The following is a 24383-nucleotide window of genomic DNA, read 5'->3' as shown; positions in this document are numbered from 1 at the left end:
AGCAGTGCAGTACAGATTAAATTAACAATCCGCCGCCACATTACATCTCTGGAAGCCAAAAGTCCTTTAGTTCAAGTCCAGTTTCTTCTCTTAATAAAAGTACAAACCTGATCAGGACAAATTAGATTCACAAACTGCCGCCACTGTACAACACGGGAAACTAAGTGTCCTTCAGTTCAAGTCCAGTTTCGTTTCTTTTTAATAAAAGTCCAAACCTGATCTGGCGACTCAAAGTAGTAGTGATGCTCTTTGAACGTTACCCAAAGCTTCGCAGGATACAGCAGGCCAAACCTCACTTCCTTTTTAAAGAGGGCCGCCTTTACCTCGATGAACCCCGCACGCCTCTTGGCCAGCTCCGCTCCCAGGTCCTGGTATATGCGCACCTCACAGTTCTCCCACCTGCTGCTCCGCTCCGTCTTGGCCCACCGCAGCACACATTCCTTGTCTGAAAGCCGGTGGAAGCGAACCACCAGGGCCCTCGGTCGGTGGCCCGCCTTGGGCTTTCTTGCGGGGGCTCTGTGCGCCCCCATCCAGCTCCAGGGGTCGAGGGAAGGCCCCCAGCCCCATCAACGCCTCCAGCATACTCGACACGTATGCTCCCACGTCCGATCCCTCACTGCCTTCGGGAAGGCCAACGATCCTTGGGTTCTGTCTTCTGGCTGTTTCCCAACTCCTCAAGCTGCTCCTGCATCCTCTTTTGGCGGGTGTGCAGTTCCTCCACCTCATGCTCCAGCACAGTTATCGTGTCTTCCTGGCTGGAAAGCTTTGACTCAACCTCCTTAATGGCCTTCTCCTGACCGCCTGTGTCTCGACCATTTGGTCCATCACCGCTCTCATCGGGTCCAGCGTGTTTCTTTTCAATTCGGCGAAGCAGTTCTTAAAAAACTCCATCTGCTGCTCCCTTGGCCAGTGAGCCTCCGCTCCCTGGTCCCTGCCGTCCGCCATGCTTCGCCGCCCGGTCTGCTTTCCTCGCTGCTCCCGCTTCGATACAAGCTGCTTCACTCGACCACTTCTGGTCCAGTCGTCCATACCACGACGGGGGAAAGCCTCTTCCCTGCTGTTTCCTCCACCGATTCAGGTCGCAAAGTCCCGAAGAATCCGGTCGAAAGAGGTCCGTTAGCCCATCACCGGCGGGAGCGATCGGACCTGTGACCTACTTCATGCTGGCCGCCACCGGAAGTGAAGTTATTTATTCCTGGTCAGCTACCTTTAGGGCATCCCTGCCTAGCTTCCATAATTAGGGAAAAGGTGCAAGCCTAAACAGTCACCCAGGATGCTGATGAATGCTTAAGTTCCAACAATGATGGTTAGCACAGCTGCTTCACGGCGCTGAGGACCCAGGTTCGAACCCGGCTCTGGGTCACTGTCTGTGTGGAGTTTGCACATTCTCCCCGTGTTTGCGTGGGTTTCGCCCCCGCAACGCAAAGATGTGCAGGGTAGGTGGATTGGCCACGCTAAATTGTTTCCTTAATTGGGAAAAATTAATTGGGTACTTAAAATTTATTTTAAAGAAGTTCCATCAATGAGTGGCTGAAACTTAAATAATCCACCAGAGATTGTTAAGCTTCTCACAGCCAATTGGGGGAAGGAGACCAGGTGTCAATCTTTACTCTGTTTTAGATGTATTTACAAATGTACAGCTCTTAACTCTACAACCCACCACCAGTGTCCTTAAGTGCCTCGTTAAATGTGCTTACGCATTATCTAATGAATGCCCCACCTATTGCTTAACCTTAATTTATACAATTAACAGAGATGAATGTCAGTAGAATAGTGGCAATCCTGAGGGCGGCGCAATGGTCAGTACTGCTGCCTCATGGCGCTGAGGTCCCAGGTTCGATCCCGGCCCCGTGTCACTGTCCGTGTGGAGTTTGCACATTCTCCCCCTCTCTGCGTGGGTCTCACCCACACAACCCAAAAGATATGCAGGGTAGGTGGATTGGCCACATTAAGTTGCCCCTTAATTGGAAAAAAAGAGGATATTCTAAATTTATTTAATAAAAGAATAGTGGCAAACCTCCTTGTTGTTCCCTGCATTTCCTGAACTCCCCCTCCCCAGTCCTCGACTTGGTACCTCTGCATGGTGGCACAGCTGAGATCAGCTACACCGGAATTGGGGTTGGCAGTATCCACCATTCCTTTTGTTCTTGTGTACTCCAGCTAGAATAGCATTGCCACAGTGTGCACAAGCTAACATGGATGTAGACAAATGTTCCCTCGGGTGTGGAGGATGAATTTTCACAGTCCCATTATTGTACACCAAGGAATAGTTAGCATGGCAGTAATGTTGCGAGGTTAGAAATCAAGAGACTAATGCTCCAAAGACATAAGTTAAGATCTCACTGTGGTAGATGGTGAAATTTAAAATCAATTGATGACTACATATGAAATAAAAATCTAATTTCACGGTGACCATTAAATTACCGATTGTCATTAAAATCCATCTGTTCCACTAATACCTTTTAGGGATGGAAATCTGCCGTCCTTACCAGGTCTGGCCTGCATGCAACTTCAGTCCCACAGCAACGTAATCAACTCTTAACTGTGCTTTGAAATGGCCTATAAAACCACTCAGTTGTAGCAAACTACTACCAAAAGAGTTTGAAAATTTTAAACCAAGCTGATCACCTAGCATCAACTTAGGCACCAGAAATCACAGAAGGTACACCTTGCCCAGTTGACCCTGTCCTTCTCACTAACGTCTGGGGACATGTGGCAAAATTGGGAGAGCTGTCCCACCGACAAGTCAAGCAACAACCTGGCTTAGTCAATCTCACCGAAGCGCAGTTTATAGCCAATGTCCCAGACTCGCCCTTCACGATCCCTTGTTGTGTTCTTTTTTTTAAATTTAGAATACCTAATCATAGAATACCTAATCATATTTTTTTCCAATTAAGGGGCAATTTGGCGTTGCCTAGAACATAGTGCAGAAGGAGGCCATTCGGCCCATCGAGTCTGCACTGACCCACTTAAGCCCTCACTTCCACATATCCCCGTAACCTTTTTGGTCACTAAGGGCAATTTATCATGGCGAATCCACCCAACCTGCACGTCTTTGGACCGTGGGAGGAAACCGGAGCACCCGGAGGAAACTCACGCAGACACTGGGAGAACGTGCAGACTCCGCCCAGACAGTGACCCAGCGGGGAATTGAACTTGGGACCGTGGCGCTGTGAAGCCACAGTGCTATCCACTTGTGCTACCATGCTGCCCTATCATGCACATCTTTGGGTTGTGGGGGTGAGCCCCATGCAGACACGGGGAGAATGTGCAAACCGCACACAGATAGTGACCCGGGGCCGGGATCGGACACGGGTCCTCAGCGCTGTGAGCAGCAGTGCCGTGCTGCCCCTATGTTCTACCACACCAACTGGAGAGATCCACCAGAGGTGGTGTCCCTGAAGTCTCATCATATCACATCAAACGTGGGCACTTTATTCTTATTACCACCCTCAGCTGGTGAATCTGTTCTCCTCTATCTGTACTCTTCAATCTTCCTACCACAGGTACAATTGTCCATAATAATATTGGTGGGAGTGACCACCATTCACAGTCCTTGTGGAGATTAGATTTCTTTTTCACACTGAGATTACCCTCCCATGTGTGACTCTACAACTATGTTAAATGGGATAGATTCAAAACAGACCTAGCAGCCCGAACCTCGGCCTCAATGGGTTATTGGTCTCAGCAGAATTGTTTTCGACCACAATTTGTAATCCCAAGGTCTGATACGTCCCTAACTCTATCTACTATAAACATCAAACCAAGGGATCAACCCTAATTCAATGAGGGGTTCCAGGAGAAGCACCAGGCATACCTACATATTAAATGTCAGATGGTGGCGCTCCAACGCAGGGCTGGGCAAACAGCAGGAGCACCATGTGATAGATGGAGCTGAGCAACCCCACAAGCAACAGATCATATCGAAAATTTGCAGTCCTGCCACATTCGGTCATGAATGGTGGTGGAGAATTAAACAACTAACCAGAGAGTGATGCTCCATGAATATTCCCATTCTCAGTGATGGGAGAGGCCAGCACATTAGTGCAAAAGATAAGGCTGACGCTTTTGAAACTATCTTCATCAAGAAGTATCAAGTGGGTGATCCAGCTCAGTCTCTTCTGAGATCCCCAGTATCACATGCCAATCTTTAGCCAATTTCATTCACGCCACATGATAACAAATGGCCAATGGCACTAATAACATAATAATAATCTTTATTATTGTCACAAGTAGGCTTACATTAACACTGCAATGAAGTTAACTGGAAAAATCCCCTCGTCGCCAGTTCGGGTACACAAAATGTCCAATTCACCTAACTAACGAGCACATCTTTCGGGACTCGTGAGGGGAAACCGGAGCACCCGGCGGAAACCCATGCAAAGACGGGGGAGAACTTGCAGACTCCGCACAGACAATGACCCAAGCAGGAATCGAACCTGGGACCATGGCGCTGTGAAGCAACAGTGCTAACCACTGTACTACCCTGTGCAAACATTTTCCCTATATAAAGCAAAGGCTATGGGTCCTGTCAGCATCCTCGCTGAAGCACTGAAGACGTGCTCCAGAACTAACCAAGCTGTTCCGGCACAGCTACAACACAGGCATCCACCTGACAAGGTGGAAGATTTCCTAGGTATGTCCTGCCCCAAAAAGCAGGACATATCCACTCAGGCCAATTACCACCCTATCGTTATGCTCTCTAATCATCAGCAGGAAGAGTGCCAACAAGCAGCACCTAATCAGCAATGACCTGCTCACCGATGCTTAGCTTGGGTCCCACCAAGGCCACCCGGCCTCTGACCTCAGACCTCACTGCAGCATTGATTCAGACCTCACTACAGCATTGATTCAGACCTCACTACAGCATTGACTCAGACCTCACTACAGCATTGACTCAGACCTCACTACAGCATTGATTCAGACCTCACTACAGCATTGATTCAGACCTCACTACAGCATTGATTCAGACCTCACTACAGCATTGACTCAGACATCACTACAGCATTGACTCAGACCTCACTACAGCATTGATTCAGACCTCACTACAGCATTGATTCAGACCTCACTACAGCATTGACTCAGACCTCACTACAGCATTGATTCAGACCTCACTACAGCATTGATTCAGACCTCACTACAGCATTGACTCAGACATCACTACAGCATTGACTCAGACATCACTACAGCATTGACTCAGACCTCACTACAGCATTGATTCAGACCTCACTACAGCATTGATTCAGACCTCACTACAGCATTGATTCAGACCTCACTACAGCATTGACTCAGACATCACTACAGCATTGACTCAGACATCACTACAGCATTGACTCAGACATCACTACAGCATTGACTCAGACCTCACTACAGCACGGATTCAGACCTCAGTACAGCATTGATTCAGACCTCACTACAGCATTGACTCAGACATCACTACAGCATTGACTCAGACCACACTACAGCATTGATTCAGACCTCGCTACAGCATTGATTCAGACCTCACTACAGCATTGATTCAGACCTCACTACAGCATTGATTCAGACCTCACTACAGCACGGATTCAGACCTCACTACAGCATTGATTCAGACCTCACTACAGCATTGATTCAGACCTCACTACAGCATTGATTCAGACCTCACTACAGCATTGATTCAGACCTCACTACAGCATTGATTCAGACCTCACTACAGCACGGATTCAGACCTCACTACAGCATTGACTCAGACATCACTACAGTATTGACTCAGACCTCACTACAGCATTGATTCAGACCTCACTACAGCATTGATTCAGACCTCACTACAGCATTGACTCAGACATCACTACAGCATTGACTCAGACCTCACTACAGCATTGATTCAGACCTCACTACAGCATTGACTCAGACCTCACTACAGCATTGATTCAGACCTCACTACAGCATTGATTCAGACCTCACTACAGCATTGATTCAGACCTCACTACAGCACGGATTCAGACCTCACTACAGCATTGATTCAGACCTCACTACAGCATTGATTCAGACCTCAGTACAGCATTGATTCAGACCTCACTACAGCATTGACTCAGACATCACTACAGCATTGACTCAGACCTCACTACAGCATTGATTCAGACCTCACTACAGCATTGATTCAGACCTCACTACAGCACTGATTCAGACCTCACTACAGCACTGATTCAGACCTCACTACAGCATTGATTCAGACCTCACTACAGCATTGCTTCAGACCTCACTACAGCATTGATTCAGACCTCACTGCAGAATTGATTCAGACCTCACTACAGCATTGATTCAGACCTCACTACAGCATTGATTCAGACCTCATTGCAGCATTGATTCAGACATGGACAGTGGGGCTCGATTCCAGAAGTGAGGTGAGGGTAATTGCCCTTGACATTAAGGAAGCATTTGATGAATTGCTGCATCAAAGAACCAGAACAATTTTATGGGGGAAAAATGGTTAGACTCCTACCTATGTCACAATGATGGAGAAAAACTGTGGATCATAACAGGAAATATTGGGATACCCGAGAAAGACCTGAGTTTTATATTTTAAAATACACACTACCCCCAAAGATGACTGAGAATGTAGTCAGCGACTGACCGGAATGGCTGCAGATGATACTCTATAAGGGACAACCCCTCTCTATGTTTCCAGACAAGGTACTTCTAGAAGAACCCAAAGACTGATTGCCATCCCGGTAAAGACAACAAACATAATTGCCATCCCATCTCGATGAGCTAGGATGTAATTACCTAGACCGACAAGAGTATTCAGGTTTCCTCTGAGAATACACAAAGGAACGGGTTAGAAAAGTTAGCTGAGAGAGCTGCTGAGTGCTTGTGTGTGTGTGTGTTACCGTTTTAGTAGTTAATAAACTTACTCTATCTTAACCCAAGAAAGCCTGGTTGATTTGGCTCCTTTCTAAATATAACTGTTGGGTCTGGAAAGGTATCCAAGGGAAAGGGAACCTTGTTAGATGAAACCTTTTTGCTGCCAGCAGAGGGTGGATTGAATAAAAATACAGAGCCAGTCATCCTTCCTCACCCACTTGCCTGGATAGGTGCAGCTCCAGCACCACTCGGAGCTTGAGGCCATCCAGAACAAAGCAGCTGCCTGATTGGCATACCATTGACCACCTAAAATATTCACTCCCTCCACCACCCACACATAATGGCAGCAGTATGAGCAATCTATAAGGTGCATTGCAGCAACTCATGATGGCCCCCAAGCTCACAACCTGTGTCATCTAGCAGGACAAGGGCAGCGGACTCGTGGGAACACCACCTGCCAAATTCCCCTCCAAGTCACATACCATCCTGACATGGAACTATCATCGCCGTTCATTCACTGTTGCTGGGTCAAAATTATTGAACTTTGTTTTTAACAAAATGTGTGAATCTACACTAGATGGACAGCAGCAGTTCACGCAAACACATCACGATCACTACATCTGTCTGCACTCATCAGTTGAGAATCAGTGTATCTATCTGTGCACATGGCTCACGGTGGTAATGCACAAATGGAAGTCTGAGCTGCCAGAATCCGAGTACTGCATTTTCAAAAGAGTTTCTGTAGAAAGACCCCAATAGAAAGGCAAATTAAACTGAAAACATTTGTATACGGGTATTTCTCAGTAGCATGCTCATTGCTATCACTTCTGCAACTGCAATTGAACAATAATCTGGCTTGTTCCTTGATCCCACCCACACTACCCTCTAATAGGCACGTTGCAGGGTGTATCCTCAGTTGTATGCTAGTAAACACTATGTTATGTTGCTGAACCGGTCACACATCTTATTAAAATCTTTACTCCCACATCACATGTGCTGTAATGTTGATCTGCTGATGGCAGAAAACTGAAAATATTCTCGCATCAAGATTTCATTTTTCTGGATTCCATATCTGCCTGTTTTGGCCTGAAAAGAATGTAACATTAAGAAGTGATAGTTGAATCACCAGTAAAAGACTTTTGAAACCACATAATTTTATTGTTGACCTTACTCTAGTGAAATACTGCTCTTGAAAATTTCTTGTAGAAATACTGAATGCTCCCATGTTTCTCTAGCTCATTTGGCCTGTAAAATCATAGAACTTCCAGTGCAGAAGGAGGCCATTCGGCCCATGAGCCTGCACCGGCCCTTGGAAAGAGCACCCTACTTAAGCCCATGTCTCCACCCTATCTCCGTAACCCAGTAACGCCATCTAACTTTTTGGACACTAAGGGGCAATTTAGGATGGCTAATCCACCTAACATCTTTGGTCTGTGGGAGGAAACCAGAGCAGACTTGCAGTCACAGGGAGAAAGTGCAAACTCCACACAGACAGTCACCCAAGGCCAGAATTGAACATGGGACCCTTGAGCTGTGAGGCAGCAGTGCTAACCACGTGCTACCATGCCGCCCCATACATACCAGCTCTCTAAAATCAGTGTAGCTAATCCCACTCCCTGGTCATTACCCCATAGCCCTGGAAATCATTTCCCTTTAAGTGCTTATCCTATTTCCTTGTGAATCACCCTTTCAGGCAGTGCATCACAGATCTTAACCACTCGCTGTGTTTTATTTTTATGTTTTTCCTTGTGTCTTCTCTGGCTCTTTGCCAATCACTTTAAATCCGTGTCCTCTTGATCTTTCTGTCAAGGGAAAGGTTTCTATCTACTCTGTCTTGTGATTTTGAACATCTCTCTTTTCTCGACCTTCTCTTCTCTAAGGAGAACAACCTCAGCTTTTCCAATCTATCCTCGTAATTCAAGTCCTTCAATCCTGGAACCATTCTCCTAAATCTTTTTTGCACCTTCTCTAATGCTTTACTTCCTAAAGTGTGATGCCTGGAATTAGGCTCAATAATCAACCTTGTACTAATGCTACTCATCCTTTAACGGTTCCGATGAATCCTGTTCTAAAATCTTTAAAAATAATGCCGAGTTGGATAGTTATCTGATTAGGCAGAGAATTAAGTCTTACGATCAGAGTGTAGATATTTACTATGTACACTCAGTTGAGCTTGCCAATCCTCCCGGAATGGCTAGGAGTCTACTGAAATTGGCATCTGTCTACCGTTGGCCAAAGAAAGCAATCCGGTAGATATTAAAATGATATTTTGAACCAAACAGCTGCAATAATTCAGCATCAACAACCACCAAGAAGGGAAAGAAAGATTGCCATGCAGAAACATCGCATCGGGTGCAGTGCCTCCCAATTGAATTCAAAGCCTAGACTGAAAAGGGAGTCGAGAGGATTTATGGCTGGAATTTTAATTGACTGCGATGAAATGGTGGAGTTTGGTGGGGTTTGAATTTCATTAAGGGATCAAGTCCAAGCAGCAAGTGTTGGTCCGAGTGCAATGGGCATGAACGCAGGTTTCGGATCACTTCAACTCCGACCTTTTCATTTACAAATACAGAGATAGACCTTTATTTCCATTTGCATTTTAGCAGCTTTTCGTATCCCTGTTTGAAACCAAGGCCTTTGATCTTGTATTGAGCCTCTTAAGAGTGAGTTAAGTTTTTGTTTCCCCTCCTAGATTTTGATCATTTTTCACCGTCGCTGCAAATTCATTCCTTTTGCCTATTAAAGTTAGTGCTTTTTCCTCTCTTGTGCTCCCTTAGAACCTGCTCACATCACACCGCCTGCTTTACATGATGTCACTTCAACTAACATCTCCCAGAATATGTCCAGCCTGAGTTGGCACCCTATGCTTAGTTGAGCACACAAGTTCCTGCTGCAGGGACTGTGAAAATGGGTTGAAGGTGGAAAGGTTCCTTTTTTTAAATTTGGAACCCCTGATGTCCAAACACCACTATGATTTAATAGAGTAGGAAAGACGAGCAATGAATAAAGTAGTGACTGGGCCAAGTGAATCTTTGGTTTAAAACATTTGGGGATCCGAGGATAAAAAGAACATCGAGGGCGTTTGAATAAATGTTCTACAGATTTGTTCATTTTGAGATTTGGATCAGGAGAAATCCTCCTTTGTCTAACCTGTTTATTTTCCTTCTATTGTTTAGACAGGACAAGTTAAAAGTTCACATGAGGAAGCACACAGGAGAAAAGCCCTACTTGTGTATTGAGTGCGGAGCTGCGTTTGCGCACAACTATGACCTGAAGAATCACATGCGTGCCCACACAGGCCTCCGCCCCTACCAATGCGATGCCTGCTTCAAAACCTTCGTCCGCTCAGACCACCTGCACAGGCACCTTAAAAAGGATGGCTGCAACGGCACCCCCTCAACAAGGGGACGCAAGCCTCGGGTGAGGGACACCAGTGGCCTTGTGTCCGAGGGGTTGAATGATCCTGGTTGTGAAGAGGGCATCGGGGAGGAGGCTGCCAACCTGAACATGGAATTGGAAGAAAACAGCAACCAACAGCACTTTGAAGAACAACCAGAAGAAGATTGTTCCAAGATTTTGGAGAATGAAGAGCCTGCGAGGTTGAATGTAGACGAGGATTTGATTGAGGATAACAAAAGCCAATTGTGTGAAAGCTAAACCAAATCATGGTAACAGGGATGCGGGTGGGATGGGCAGGGAACAGGGGCACAAACCTTCGATTAGTAGTTCCTCATCCTTTTTAAACAAACATGGGCAAGAAGGATTTTTTACTTTAATTCAGAAATAGCTTGGTAGTACAGTGCTAGGCCTCCTTGTTTTACAGTTCAAAGGAAATCACTGCTAGAATCTTAAGTAGAAGTTGACCCATGCTACACTCTTCAGGCCCTGGTAACTCCTTGGTACAAATTAAGATGCTTGCTGACCCTCAGTTCAAATGATGCTCATGGATAAATGTATGAGGGACCAAGGCTAATATAGGTGCTTGCCCTAATATCGTCACAGGTACCCAGTATTGGCATTGGTCAACTTCTAATTTTAATCAAATAGAAAGTAACGTTAAATTATGATTTTGTTTTGAATTCATAGTTTGGTGTAACTAGCTTTTATTTTTAACGTTCAAACTTATGACTATACAGTACAAACACAGGACAGGAACAGCTGTAATGAGATCGACTATAGTAAAACAAATTTCTTAGAGGTTTTAAAAGAATATTTAGCTTTTGTTTCCAAAGTCAGGTTCCAAATAATTTTTATTTAAAAAAAAAAAAAGAAACTTTTGCTGTTTTGCAAACAGGTTAAAAATCTAAGAATTTAGTTGTTTTTAAAAGAACGTTTACTGAATGTACAGCGTGTGTGACAATAGTGAATTTGAAAGGATTCGGGAGTGAGATGGCATGGGAAGGGCTTACACCTTTTCGAGTTAGCAATAAAGTTGGAAGGCCTAGCACTTTTATACAGGGGGTTCCATCAGTATGTGGATCAGGACCCTATGTAAAAATGTTTACAAGTGATATCCCTAATCAGTCAAATATGGAAAAAGGGAAAGGGTGAGAAAACTACTAATTCTATTTTGTAACATAATTATATAGACCCTCTAAGCTCATTGCACTTCTAGCCGAGAGCTCAATTTGGGCTAGGTCACACAAGGCCCTCACCCAGTGTTGATCAGTTTAATTCATATGAGACAGAGGGAAAATAAATTGAGTGAAGAGATTTTTTTTAAAAATAAGGCTTTATTTAAATTCATGGCATAAGTTCAAAATTTATTTTCTAGCAATTCCCTATTGGAAGCCTTCTGAGATGCTGAGAAATCCAAAAGGCCTGATGCATTTTTGAAAAGATAAACCTTCATCCTAATTAATTCTGAGTGTTTATCATGCAACAGTAGCCTTCTGCTTTCAGGTAAACAACATTTGGTGGCTCAGACAACTGTCTGGTGTAAAATCCCAAGTATTTTGGTTCTGTCAGTGTATCCAGTCAAGAAGATGCTTAATAGAGCCTATATTGGAGCTATGGAGCATGCATTGTGGGGGTTTCTTGAGAGCTGCCACAGTCAGAATCCTAACCCTACTTTTTCGTTGCTACTCCACAATCGTTCACAGAAAACGTAGATCTCGAGCCTCTTGAGATGAATTAATGTCTATAGTAATTCCTTCAACTAGTATCAGGTTCTTAAGTACCATAGGGATCACAAAGACATAGAACAGACAAACCCACAGCCTCCAATGGCATCCAAGTTGGTACGGGTGACCTGCTGGCCATTTATTTACTGTAGAGTTTTCGTAGACCGTGGTGGAAATCTAGGAGAGGAGAATTTTAACAGGATTTTAGAATGTGTGCCGCACCTAAAGTCTTATCATGCAACAATAGATTTAAAGCTCATGAAGTGAGGGAAGCTCCCAGTCTCTCTTGACTATTGAACTGTTTGGTCCGCTATTCCATAAATTTGATTTGTTGACCAGGGTAGGCTGACCACAACATCCTTTCCAGTCTTCTTCCCTTTAAACCACGTCCAGTCTCATATGGAGAACCGAAGCAACATTGGGTGTACTGTTCTGGCTATTAAGTCCTAGTGTGGGTGTGTAAATAATATATATTTCACTTAATAAGATTTTATTTAATGGATTGACCTTTACTTTTTGATAGTGAACTTGTGGGGCAAGATGTGTATTTCAGCACTGTGTGAAGAGGAGCGGGTGTGGGAACTTCGAGGGGGAAAGTATGTTAGACACCACTACAGGCAACATTTTACCACATTCCTTATTTTTGCACTAAAAAATCTTCAACATGCAGGAACCGGCACTGTTAGATGCGGAATACACCTTTCTGGTTGGTGAATGGTCAGCAAGTTCAGGATACCAACAGTCGAAGCTCATTGATATATATTTGTGTTCAGAGCATTTTGTCATTTTTACACACACCCTCTTTAAAATGCTATCTTTGGGAGTTGTATGAAAGTGTGTTTGAACAGGTGTGTGTTCTTGGGAGGGTGGGGGGGGTGATCTCTCTTTATTTAAATTTTCTTTTTAAATATGATTTCTCTATAATAGAGGGAGCTATTAAAAGATGCATGCCATATGCGGGGATATGATTTTTCTAGAGTGTTCAAATTAAGAGGCTCGTTGTATATTTGTGCAGATTTGTTCATTTCTTGTATCCCAATTATGAATGTGATAAAGTATTGTATGAATTCTAGGACTAACATTGTACATGGAATTCTCATGAAACACAGCATTGGTTAGTCTGACTTCAAAATTGTGGCTGGTATGACAAACTGCTGAACTATTTAATTGGATCTAGTGAAATTCAGTCAAATTCAGAGTCATATCTTGGCCAATACCTGTGCCCATGGCAATACCAGGCAACTCCTCTTGAATGAACGGAGTGATTAACAAGGGTGCCATATATTTTTCTGTGGGCAATCAAGTATGTATGTGTAATGTATAACATATACTCAAAGATCTTCTCTTCCTGCCCCCTAATCTCTAGTTCCTGCAAAGCTATGTCTAGTCACTGGATTAGCATAAACTGTTCTCTTTGCCTCCCTCCCTGATCTGGCATCATGTGGCATTTGGTATTATTTTAATTGAGCTCTCCTTGCCATATATTTGATCTACTGAAACCATGTAGCCAATTTTTAAATTGTTCTGGGGCTGGTGGTGGGAGTGGTTTATTGTAGGTAATCCGGTTTCACATGCAGTTGGACCTAAATTAACAAATAACGGATGACGACTGTTGCTTTATAATCACAAATTACTTACCATGATGAAGGCTATTTGTTCCCATCTTAATTCATCTATCCAGTTCTACACTTCCCTGCTCCCCCAATTGCTGGAAATACATTTTTTCTTAAATGAATGCAGGGTTTTTGGCTCCATTACTGCTCAAGAGTCCATTCCATGTGATGATGGACTCCCAAGAGGAGCCTCCGTCTTAAAGTTACTTTTCACTAGTTGGAACCTGGGTTCCCCTTGTCCTACTCAAACAGTTTAATATCCAAAATCAGTTTAGGAACTGTTAACAATTCTGTGAATGTAAAGTCTTTGCATAAATATTTCTGGAAAATAAAGCTAATTTTTATGAGCAAAACATTTAGTCCCAGAGTATATATCTTTCTACTTTCTTCCTCTCTCCAAATATACATATATTAAGATTTAACTCACCAGGGGCCACTCTGCAGAATGCACTGGGCGTATTTGCCCAATAGTAAATTGCTGAGTGTGATGCCATCTATTTCATTCCAGAACTTGTATCTATGACTTCTATTCAATTACTGTTCCCCTTCATCATTCCATTCACTTGCAGGACAAACATGGCGATGTCTGTTCAGGTTTCTTTGTGACCGCCAGATTAAAGCAGGGTGATCTGAGAGCAGACCAATTCCCTGTTCTAAAGCTGCTCTCTGATATGATCCCTGCTGAGAATTGACAAAAATCACCCCAGTTGTAGTGACAGCCTCCTCAGTACATCAGTGGGCTCCATTCAGTGTAGGGTTGCCAGATGTATTCATGGAGGGTTTCATCATGAGATGTTCTGCAGCTTTTAATTCCATATCAAAGACAACTTTCATTTATATAGAACTTTTAACCGAGTAAAACCCCCGACCCCATTCACAGGACCGTTACCAGAGTAAATTTGACACTGAGCCACATTAAGGAAGTTGACCAAAAACCTAGTCAAAGGAGCAGGTTTTAAAGGAGGAGAGGAAGGAAGAGAGCGATCTTCCAATATTTTATAACTAATAATTAAATATAAGAAAATAAAATGCATATTTCTTATTAACGCCCTTTTCACTTGGGTAGCTCAAAGCAGCACCCGGTAGATAAATCCCAGAGAATCCGGAACAATTCTAGAAAACTGGCAACTGTAATTCAGTATCAATAGAGGTATCATGCGGAGTTTGGGACCCCAATCGATTGGCAGGTGATGACTAGTCATTCGAAATACATAATATATTTACATATTTCAACATCCTAAACTTGTCCCATTCAGTTAAATATACTCAACATGATTTTGACATGACTTCTAAACAACACACAACCCTGACTGAATTATACATATGATGAATACCATTCAGAATCATTATTATATTTTAGTTTTGCTAAGGGCAGCACGGTGGCGCGTGGTTAGCACTGCTGCTTCACGGCACCGAGGTTCCAGGTTCGATCCTGACCCTGGGTCATTGTCTGTGTGGAGCTTGCACATTCTCCCTGTGTTTACGTGGGTTTCATCCCCACAACCCCAAGATGTGCAGGGTAGTTGTATTGACCACGCTAAATTGCCCTTAATTTGAAAAAATTAATTGTGTGCTCTAAATTTTAAAAAGTACATATATTTTACAGGAATCGAGCACAAAACGTCCCTAATCCAATAGATGTTACATAGGTATACAATGTCTGTCTTGGGCAAGAATGATAAGTGCTGTGGAAAGTTGCACTGGTACACTGATGTTGCAAGGAGATGTCTTGCGGCAGAACGAGTCGGGGATTTCCATCTCAAATAAGATGCTAAAAGTTCTAACACCCAAAACCACAAAAAATCCCAAGGAAAATAGAAATGTTATAAGTGAGGACCCGAATAAGCAGCCCATGTCTCTGAAGACATATGACTGAAGTTTTGAGTTCAAGCTATCTTATTAGCAATCCTGAATAAAACCCGACTGCTTTTGAAATTCTGTTTTGAAATATTTTGAAACACGAGGGTGGGAAAGAGCATTAGCAGCTTTCAATGTGATGTTGAGTCGATGTACGGGTGCCTGATAGGCACTGACTCGATCCCTTGCTGCAGTTGTATTGAAGTTGGCAGGTTTCAGCGGGGCAGTGCTCTGGCTACAACTCCATGCCCTACAGAGAACTCTGCATTGGTAGTTACTTGAACACACACCGCTTCTCACCTGAGCAGCTAATATTTAAATATTTTGACTTATAAAGCAGTGTTCATGCCCTTTAAATATTTAAAACCTACGTGGCATTAATTCAATAATGTTCGGGGGAGTGAGTATTTGTAAAGCTAGTTTGATGCCGCACTGCATTTGACCACCATGCCGTGTTAAATGGCATGCAGAGAGAGACTGCCCCCCTCTGGGCAGTCACTCTCTTTCTCTCCAGAATCAGGTTCGGCCCTGACTGTAGAGTTATGTTTCAACTTTAAAATTAAACTGTTGTGTAAACACACCCTATGTCTACTAGAGGCTCTGTTTGGCATTATTTCTGGAAAGATGTTTAATGATCTCCATTAACAGTTGTTTCCATTGAGGAATTTTAATTATTTTTAATGAGTTCACGGCTATGACTTAAAAATAATTGGGTGGACTAATGAATACATTTTCTTGCAAAGCTAGGCCTGCCATTGCCCATTCCTGGGTGGTAGCTTACAGTAATCTGGGGAGATAAATAAGGACCTATAATGTCTAAAATTGAGCATTCAAATATTTTTGTTAGTTTTCGAATGAAGAGCAGAAACTAAAACAGTTTAGAATTACTGTAAATTAGTGTCGTCAAAATACTTGATGAAAAAATTGCAATGGTTTGGTTTGGTGGTACAAGTGCAGTTTTGTATTCGCAACAAGTCATCAACCAGAGGAATTTCATCTTTTAAAATGAGATTGTTTGAATCATGAAATAATAAGTAATCAAACTTATTTCCTTTCCAATTCTGAAAATCTACCAATCATTATTTTTACCCAATTAATCACAAAATAAGTAATCAAACTTGTTTCCTTCTCAATTTTGAACATTTAACTAATCTTTATTTTCACCCAATTAATTAATCACTAATTGGATATCCAATTGATCTCTTTTATATAATATGGCTATTAATCAAACACCAGCACAAAGAAATCCTATCATCACACAGAATGATTGCCTCTTGCCATGCATGTACTGCATGCTGGTTAATTCAAACACTTTCTTCAGGGGTGATTGCTCTGAGCTTTGAGATCACAAAGGTTACTATCAATGTTTTTTACACCAAACATTAGGATGAATGATTTTAAGCTACCTTCACTCTTCAGCTGATAGCTTTACTGAAAAATCAGCTTGTGCAAAACAAATATCCATTGTAGAAAGTGGAGAGAAGAGCAACGAGGCTGATCCCATTTGTAAAACCATGTGGAATCATTGGTGAAGCTTGGTCCTTTACAGTCCAAAAATGATTAAAACAGTATCTCAATGACATATATAAAATGCTAAATGGCACAGATGAAGTAAATCACTATTTCTGGAAAATCATGCCAGACTGCAGTAGAAATTGGTGGAAAGTAAATTTAGGACATATCGAAAAGAAGCTTTTTACTCGGAGTGACAAAAGGAATGGCCTGGCAGGTAGCACTATAGTGATGAAAACATTGAGGATCTTTGAGGTGCTGTTATATCATGTGCTGCGTCAGTTGTATTGGAGAGATGGACTGTATACCTTTTATGCATCCCTGACATTTCTTTTGTTTTAATGTTCTCTTCATTGAAGTTTATCCTCTGAGAAAATGAGCATTGTTACTGTTGGGATACAGTACCTATGGCGAAAATTGGATTTAGAAAATTTCCTGTTGTGTTTCATGAGTTTCCGTTCTTTATTCCAAAATTAAATGGCACATTGGCACAGGAGCCTAGAAGTGGAGTGGCATCTCATGTATAATTCATTGTTAAAGCACAGAGGGAACATTCCATACTTTGTGTGCATAGATTCTTAAGCTGGGGAGGGAACGAGATAGAGAAAATATCAAAATTGCACTTTGGGCTATTGGTGAATTTTAATGTTGTAAATAAAACCACTAAATCAATCAGCATAGTCCAAAATACTTAGTTTTTATACTGAAAATAAATCCAAAGAAATTGAGTACTGTTATGCATATATTGTACGCTTTGAATTTTTCTGCCCATTTTTAATTTTTTCCAGTTTTATTTCCGTTTCATATCTTTCAATTGAGTGCACTGTTGCACAACCTTTTGGCTATTACAACAAAAAATTCCAACAGACAGGATTTAAAATATGACAAAACACACACACACACACACACGCAAAATAGGGGGCATGTGAAGATTAAAGGATTTTACTCTACACAACTGGCAGCTTGGGAATGTTTTGGGAATTATATTTATAATAATGCGCTTTGGAATACAGGCAAGGCTTTGGAAATCTGTGGGAACATTTTCAGCCAGTTCTTGAAGTTCATAATTTTCTTTGAATCATTCTGAAGATGAGATTCTTAGTTAAATGTGATATATTTTTGAATTGTATTTTTTAAATTGAAGTAGTTCAATACAACCAAAGTAATGTTATTCAGTCACTTATTCATTAATGTGGCACTTGATCCTTTTAAAAGGCCTGGCAGCAGAACATTGTCTTGCCTTGTACTTACTTTCTGCCCCTCCTCTGTCATTTTCAAAAGTCTCCTCCTCCTCTCTCTCTTTTTCTCTCTCTCTCTCTCTTCTCCCCCCCCCCCCCCATAATTGGCACAGCAGAACTGGACAACCAGGTGCGCAAAACTATGGCGCTGTGCCATGATGTCCTGCAGCTCAAACCTACTGACTGCCACATCATCTGCCCTGAGCGCTTGGGTGAAACTGTAAAACAAGCTACAGAGCTATTTGCGTCTGGAAAAATGACACCTGTCAAATGAAACCTTGATGGCAATTATATTTCAAAAAACAGGCAAGAAATTCATATGGTTGCAGGGCTAGTGCTGACACAGGTCTTGTATTGACAGCACTATGGATTTTTTAATTAAGCATCTTGGAATGCCTCACACACACGGGCGGCACGGTAGCTCAGTGGTTAGCACTGTTGCTTCACAGCATCAGGGACCCGTATTCGATTCCCACCTTGGGTCACTGTCTGTACTGTGTTCTCCCCGAGTCTGCGTAGATTTCCTCCGGGTGCTCCGGTTTCCTCCCACAAGTCCTGAAAGATGTGCTGTTAGGTGAATTGGACATTCTAAATTCTCCCTCAGTGTATCCGAACAGGGGCCTGAGTGTGACAACTAGGGGCTTTTCACAGTGGCTTCATTTCAGTGTTAATGTAAGCCTACTTGTGACACTAATAAAGATTATTATTATAAGGCATAATACAGGTTGAGCATCCCTTATCTGAAATGCTTGAGGCCGAGTGTGTATCTGATTTCAGAATATAATGTGATAATGCTCATGTGTGGCTCATGGGAACCTGCCATCGCCCGGGAACCTTCCCAGAGCCTTGTGGGATGTCGCCACTCATGACGTCACGTCGGCGTTTGGAAAAAAGTGTACATTTTGGAAATTTGGATAAGGGATGCTCAAGTTGCACATAGGAGAGCGTACGGTGTCTGTGCAAAGATTGCAGCAGACCTCTTGTGGCCCTGGCACCGAATTCTGCTGACAGCAATGTTACTTAATAATCTTGCACAGGGGGAGCGTGAGATGATGTCTCCTGATGTACAAGAAGAGCTTGCCAATCCTCTATGTTCAAGATTAATAATAATCACCCATTCTTGCCCTCATTCTTAACAGATATCCTAAGCTTTGTTAGAAAGCATCTTTAATTGTGTTTTATAAGCTCTATTAGTATTTGTGGACAAATATTGAACATGTTTGATGTTTCTTTCAATTTAATTTACTTTAAATGAGTTAACATTTCCACTGAGATACAATATAAAGCAGTGTCATGAAAGCATATTCAATGTTTGTCCCCAAATATCTCATTTCTCAACTATAGTCACATTTTCTCACTCTGACCTTGCTACCTGCTGCCCTAGTTACCCATATCACAGTATAAATGTCTCTTATATTTCACAGGCATGATGATTAGATATTAGAATGAAGTTTCAAATTTGAAATGAAATAATGTAATTATTGAAATCCCTCAACATGCTTGTGGATTTCTAGAGACGGTACCTGACCTTTTCTGTTGGGTTTTTCCAATATCCATTGGACCTCAAGAACTGGAAAGGAAGACGGGTCTGGTAGATACCAAAGCCTTGTACTGTATTTGCTTGCTGTGGCTGAATGATGTAATGCCTTACTGTTATCATTGTGTAATAACATGCTGTACTGTCATGGATGATGGGTATTTTCTCAGGTTCTAGCACAGGGTGGGATCCAAGGTTTGAAATTTGCTCGAGGAAAATTATTGCCCTCTCCTTTCCCCACAAACATATCCTGTATGACAGGAACAGTCTGTGACTCTATTTATTATATTAATTTGATTACTCCAATTACCAAACCTGCATCTCATCTTTTTTTTTCAAAAAGTGATTTTATAGAAAATAATTTTATCATAGACCTTCAAGAGTTATTCACTGGGTATAGCCCAAAAATGTAATGTTTTGTTTTATTTAAATAGTTTGATTTTTGTTTAGTTTTTCCAAATTTAGTATGGAAAATATAAGCTGTATTTCTGTATATTGTGATAATGAGTTTGAAACGTGTAATTCCATAATCTGTCAGCCATTGGACTTGGGATGTTACTGTCTCAGCGGGATCTCATTTCATGCTTTGCCAATCCCAGTCACAAGAATCACTCAACAAAGACTGCCGGGTCGATTGAGTTCGAAAGTGAGCAGAACATGATGGAAACTTTTTTTTTCTGTCTGATGAACTTTAAAAGTGTGGCAGATCCTTCCCACCTTCCCCAGGATTATCAGAACCATAGCACTTGAAATATAACTGGAGACTTGCTGATTCCTTTTACACATTTGCTTGCCCTAAGGATTGTAATGTAAACTGCGGATAGTTATTAAGTCCCAGTTTCATCCCATCCATGATATTGGAACTCACTATTCAAAACTGTGGTCAGTGCAGTTCTTAATATGTTTGAACTCCCCCTTCTGTCTGAGTGTTAACAGTCTGATTATTGCTGTGCCTCTCGAGGCATAATATGGTTGAGGTTGTGTCACATAAGGAATCATAGGCCAGTTTGTATCCCACCATTGCACAGCAATGCTATATTGACCTATAATAGTGTGTTTCTTTGTTGGGTATGGGTGTCAAATTAGCAGTGAAATGTGTGTGATTCCTGTTTGGCTGCATCAAGCAACCTAATGCAAATCTCTAGTTTTTTCATGATATAAAAAAGAGAAATAGAGAACAAGTTGATAGGCTAGCAAGACCAACTGAAGGAGACAAACAATGGCAGAAAAATCGTAGGACAGTGCCTAACTGGGGACATCTAGGTATAAATCGAATGGGATTTTCTGTCACAAGTGGCATTTAACTGGACATGAGGAGAGCTAGTAGATAGATATGTGCACGTTAATGGTTTAAACTCCTGGAGAACACTGAGGAACAGATAAAGCAGAGCGCCAACCTAAATCTCTTTAAGTAGAAATATAAACATACAGCTTTTGGCTGTTTTTGAATTGTTCCTTTAGTCTTCTATCAGGTTGATTCATCTGTTCTTTCTCTGCTTCTCCATCCAATTTTCCTGTCTTTCCTTGCTTTGTCTCCTTAATTTGTTACATTACACAAACACTGACTACCGTGACCACCAAACTTGGAGAGCAAGTGTCGACAGACTATTTTATCATGAAAGGCATTGCAATCAAACCTGCTCCTGTCCTCGCCTGATATTCGTATCACAAACACATATTACATATTTATAATATGTAAATTTATTTCAGCCTGGCTTCTTTCTTTTCCTAGCCCATGGGTGATAAGACCAAACTTTAACTGTTGTCCTGGTTGAGGTAAGTGAACTAAATGAGGGTTGAGATAAGCATTGACTTGGAATTGATCTTCAGGGTCTTTTTGTTTAAATTCCAATATAGTTTGGGATGTTATGAATCTACTGTATTTGACAGTAAAATTGACACAGTTCAAATTTGCTGTGGATCTTCTAAAGGTTTTTGGCCATTTAAACTTGTTTTTCCTCATTGGCAATTTTTCTTCCATTACCACCTGCTCACCCCCTCCACTTTGCACATTGGCCTCCAACTGGATAATTCAGTAAGCCATAACTTTCCACTTGCGGGACACAGTGAGTGTAGACAAATACTTTCCCATGGATCAGTGCCTACACGTGCCTATTCTCTAGCAGTGAATATTGAGAGTGAGAGTCCGACCTGCTTTCTCCCCAACCTCGGGGGTGCTGATGGCAATTGCAATTTTCTCCTGCCTCTCCCCCGTCCCTGTCCCTAACAATACATCCCTTTCCTTGCCAAGCCAACATCAGCATTAATTGGGAAGATTAGTGGTGAGAGAGGTAAAACTTTGGGACTTGCTTATCTCTGCTTAGTCGGAAGCCTACAAGCAATACTTCTGTAGTCTGTAAGAGTGATCTAATTAAGGTTTTGGTGAAGGCAATAAAATGTAGTTTGCCGCCTTTTTATATGTTTTCTGTTACTGGCTAACAAATGTATTTTTTAAATTTCTTAATTCCTTCCTGAAGCTTTTAATTCCTACTAAATAAAATCACTTTTACCGAGATTGAGAGCATTCAGTACTTCCCGGTTCTAATGGTTCCTTACCGTCCTAGGCTGAGCCAGCTGGGGGTTGGTTAGGTGTAATGGTAGGTAATTGAATTTCTGCAGACAAAATCGAAGACTCGTCGCGGTCACCGAGCAGATTTCAAACCCATTTTTAAATGTAAAAATAAAAATATGTTTTCACTCCTCTTCAGGGTTAGTTTTGCAAAGCAATCGAAGCTGTATGTTACTTTTTGAAGACTGTACTGTAACTTGTTAAATGAAATTTTTTTTTGCACTAATAGATGACTTTTGAGTTTCCCCAAGATGTGTTTGTGTGACTTATTTTTTTAAAACATGTTCTTTGTCCTCATCTGGTTCCCACCTTCATAAGTTCACAAACTTTTTCCAGATTGTGTTGTCCTCGTCCCCACATAGTATCCCCATGGTAGGTTAATTTGTCTTTTTAATTGTCCTCACACTGTCTTCTTTGTTACATTTACAAACCATCATATTGGATATTTGTTCACCCAGCATTTATCACAAAATCAAAGGAATCCACAAATGTTTTCTCCTTGGCTTGGTTCAATACACAATTATAGATGAGTACAGACTAATACCGAACATAGAAACAGGAGTAGACCATTCAGCCCCTCGAGCCTGTCCCACCATTTAATGCGATCATGGCTGATCTGTGGTGAATTCCATATACCTGCATTTGGCCTATATCCCTTAATATCTTTGCTTACCAAAAATCTATCTATCTCAGATTTAAAATTAACATTAAGATTAACAACTGATCTAACTTATCAGTTATGGTTAACAACTGATCTAGGAATGCAGGTTAAGCTAGTTTTGCTGTTTGCAGGGTTAAACTATCTGTTTGGCAGAAAGAAGTAACAAATGACTTAATGAGCAAACTACCAGGATTTGTGTCAATAGAGATGCAAGTGAGGAGGGAGGACAATCCCACCTGTCAAAGTCCTGCCCAGTCAGGTCTTGGAAAAAGGTCAAAAGCAAGACCAGCACAGTGTGTATATCCCTGAAAATCACATTCAGTAAACTTTACAAGGAAATCTACTAGCCCTTTACACACTCTAAAATCTATTCCATTATTTTGCTTTGCAGAGTGGATCGATATGCTTTTGCCCCATTAGAAAACTGTCTGGTTTCTCCAAGACTCCTCACTTCTCAGAGAGGAGTGGAGTCAGAAACCCTTTATGGATTTTAGGTCGGACTATTGCCTTAGCAAACTTGTCAAAAACCAAGCTCCGAGTAACATCAGTTACTAAGCTGCTGCTTTTCTGTGGAAAGTTGGCTGATTGTTCACTAATCCATTCAGTTACAGAGTTGGCAAACTATTTGCTCCGATTACAACAAAGAAACGCGCATTCTGATATTATTCAGAGTGCAGTGCATCTTTGTTGTTGGACTCAGTATTTTAAGATCAATGTTGTGGCAGAGGCTTTGCTAGTGCTGTTTGGGGGGGGGGGGTTAAACTAGTTTGGCAGAGGGATGGAGACCTGAGCATGGATTCAGTCGAGAGAATCAAAGCTGAAAATGAAGGGCAGGAAATTATTAATGAGTATGGAGGGCAGAGAAAAGAAAGGCTATAAAATACACTACTTGGGATTTGTTCAATAATTAGTGGCATATTACTTTAATGCAAGGAGTCTAGCAAAGCTGAGGGCACAGATAGATACGTGTAAGTATGATGTCATTGCTTTTATTGAAACATGGCTTAACGAAGAGCAGGAGTAACAGCTCAATGTTCCTGGTTCAGGGTTTTCAGAAGAATAGAGGGAGATAAGAGAACTGCAATAATATTTAAAGAAACAATCAGCTGTGAGGAGGGATCATCAAATTAAGCCATATGGATTGAATTAAAGAATAAATGGGAGACCACAATGCTGGGAGTATAGTTTCGAAACCTAGACAGTCAGAGGGACATAGGAAAGCAAATACAAAGACACATCTCTGAGAAGTACAAAAACATAGGGCAGTGATAGTGGGGGATTGCGACTATCCAGATATTAACAGGGATAGAATTGGTGTGTAGGGCACAGCAGGTACAGAATTCTTAAAGACCATTCAGGAAAACTTGTTTTGCCAGTTTGTAGCAAAACCAGCAAGAGAAGGGACAGTTCTGGATTTATTTTGGAAATAA

The 24383-nt window shown here is 41.9% G+C and overlaps 1 protein-coding gene and 1 long non-coding RNA gene across 5 annotated transcripts in view; one reads left to right on the top strand and one right to left on the bottom strand.

Moving 5' to 3' along the window:
• LOC140395250 (zinc finger and BTB domain-containing protein 7A-like) overlaps window positions 1-22542 on the top strand; it is a 319744-nt gene extending 297202 nt beyond the window's left edge. For all 4 annotated transcript variants that reach the window (XM_072482811.1, XM_072482808.1, XM_072482807.1 and 1 more), the window contains one exon: window positions 10020-22542. In XM_072482811.1, coding sequence (XP_072338912.1) covers window positions 10020-10500 — 481 coding nt within the window. In that variant the 3' untranslated portion in view covers window positions 10501-22542. The remainder of the gene's footprint in view (window positions 1-10019) is intronic.
• Window positions 11557-24383, bottom strand: part of LOC140395251 (uncharacterized) — a 134359-nt gene continuing 121532 nt past the window's right edge. Inside the window, exon 2 of the long non-coding RNA XR_011936143.1 lies at window positions 11557-12143. This is a non-coding gene — a long non-coding RNA (uncharacterized lncRNA). The remainder of the gene's footprint in view (window positions 12144-24383) is intronic.

This window comes from Scyliorhinus torazame, chromosome 18 (genome assembly GCF_047496885.1).
Source record: "Scyliorhinus torazame isolate Kashiwa2021f chromosome 18, sScyTor2.1, whole genome shotgun sequence".
Lineage (NCBI taxonomy): Eukaryota > Metazoa > Chordata > Chondrichthyes > Carcharhiniformes > Scyliorhinidae > Scyliorhinus > Scyliorhinus torazame.
The sequence above is the reverse complement of the archived record's forward strand: the minus strand, read 5'-3'. Positions and strand labels throughout refer to the sequence as shown.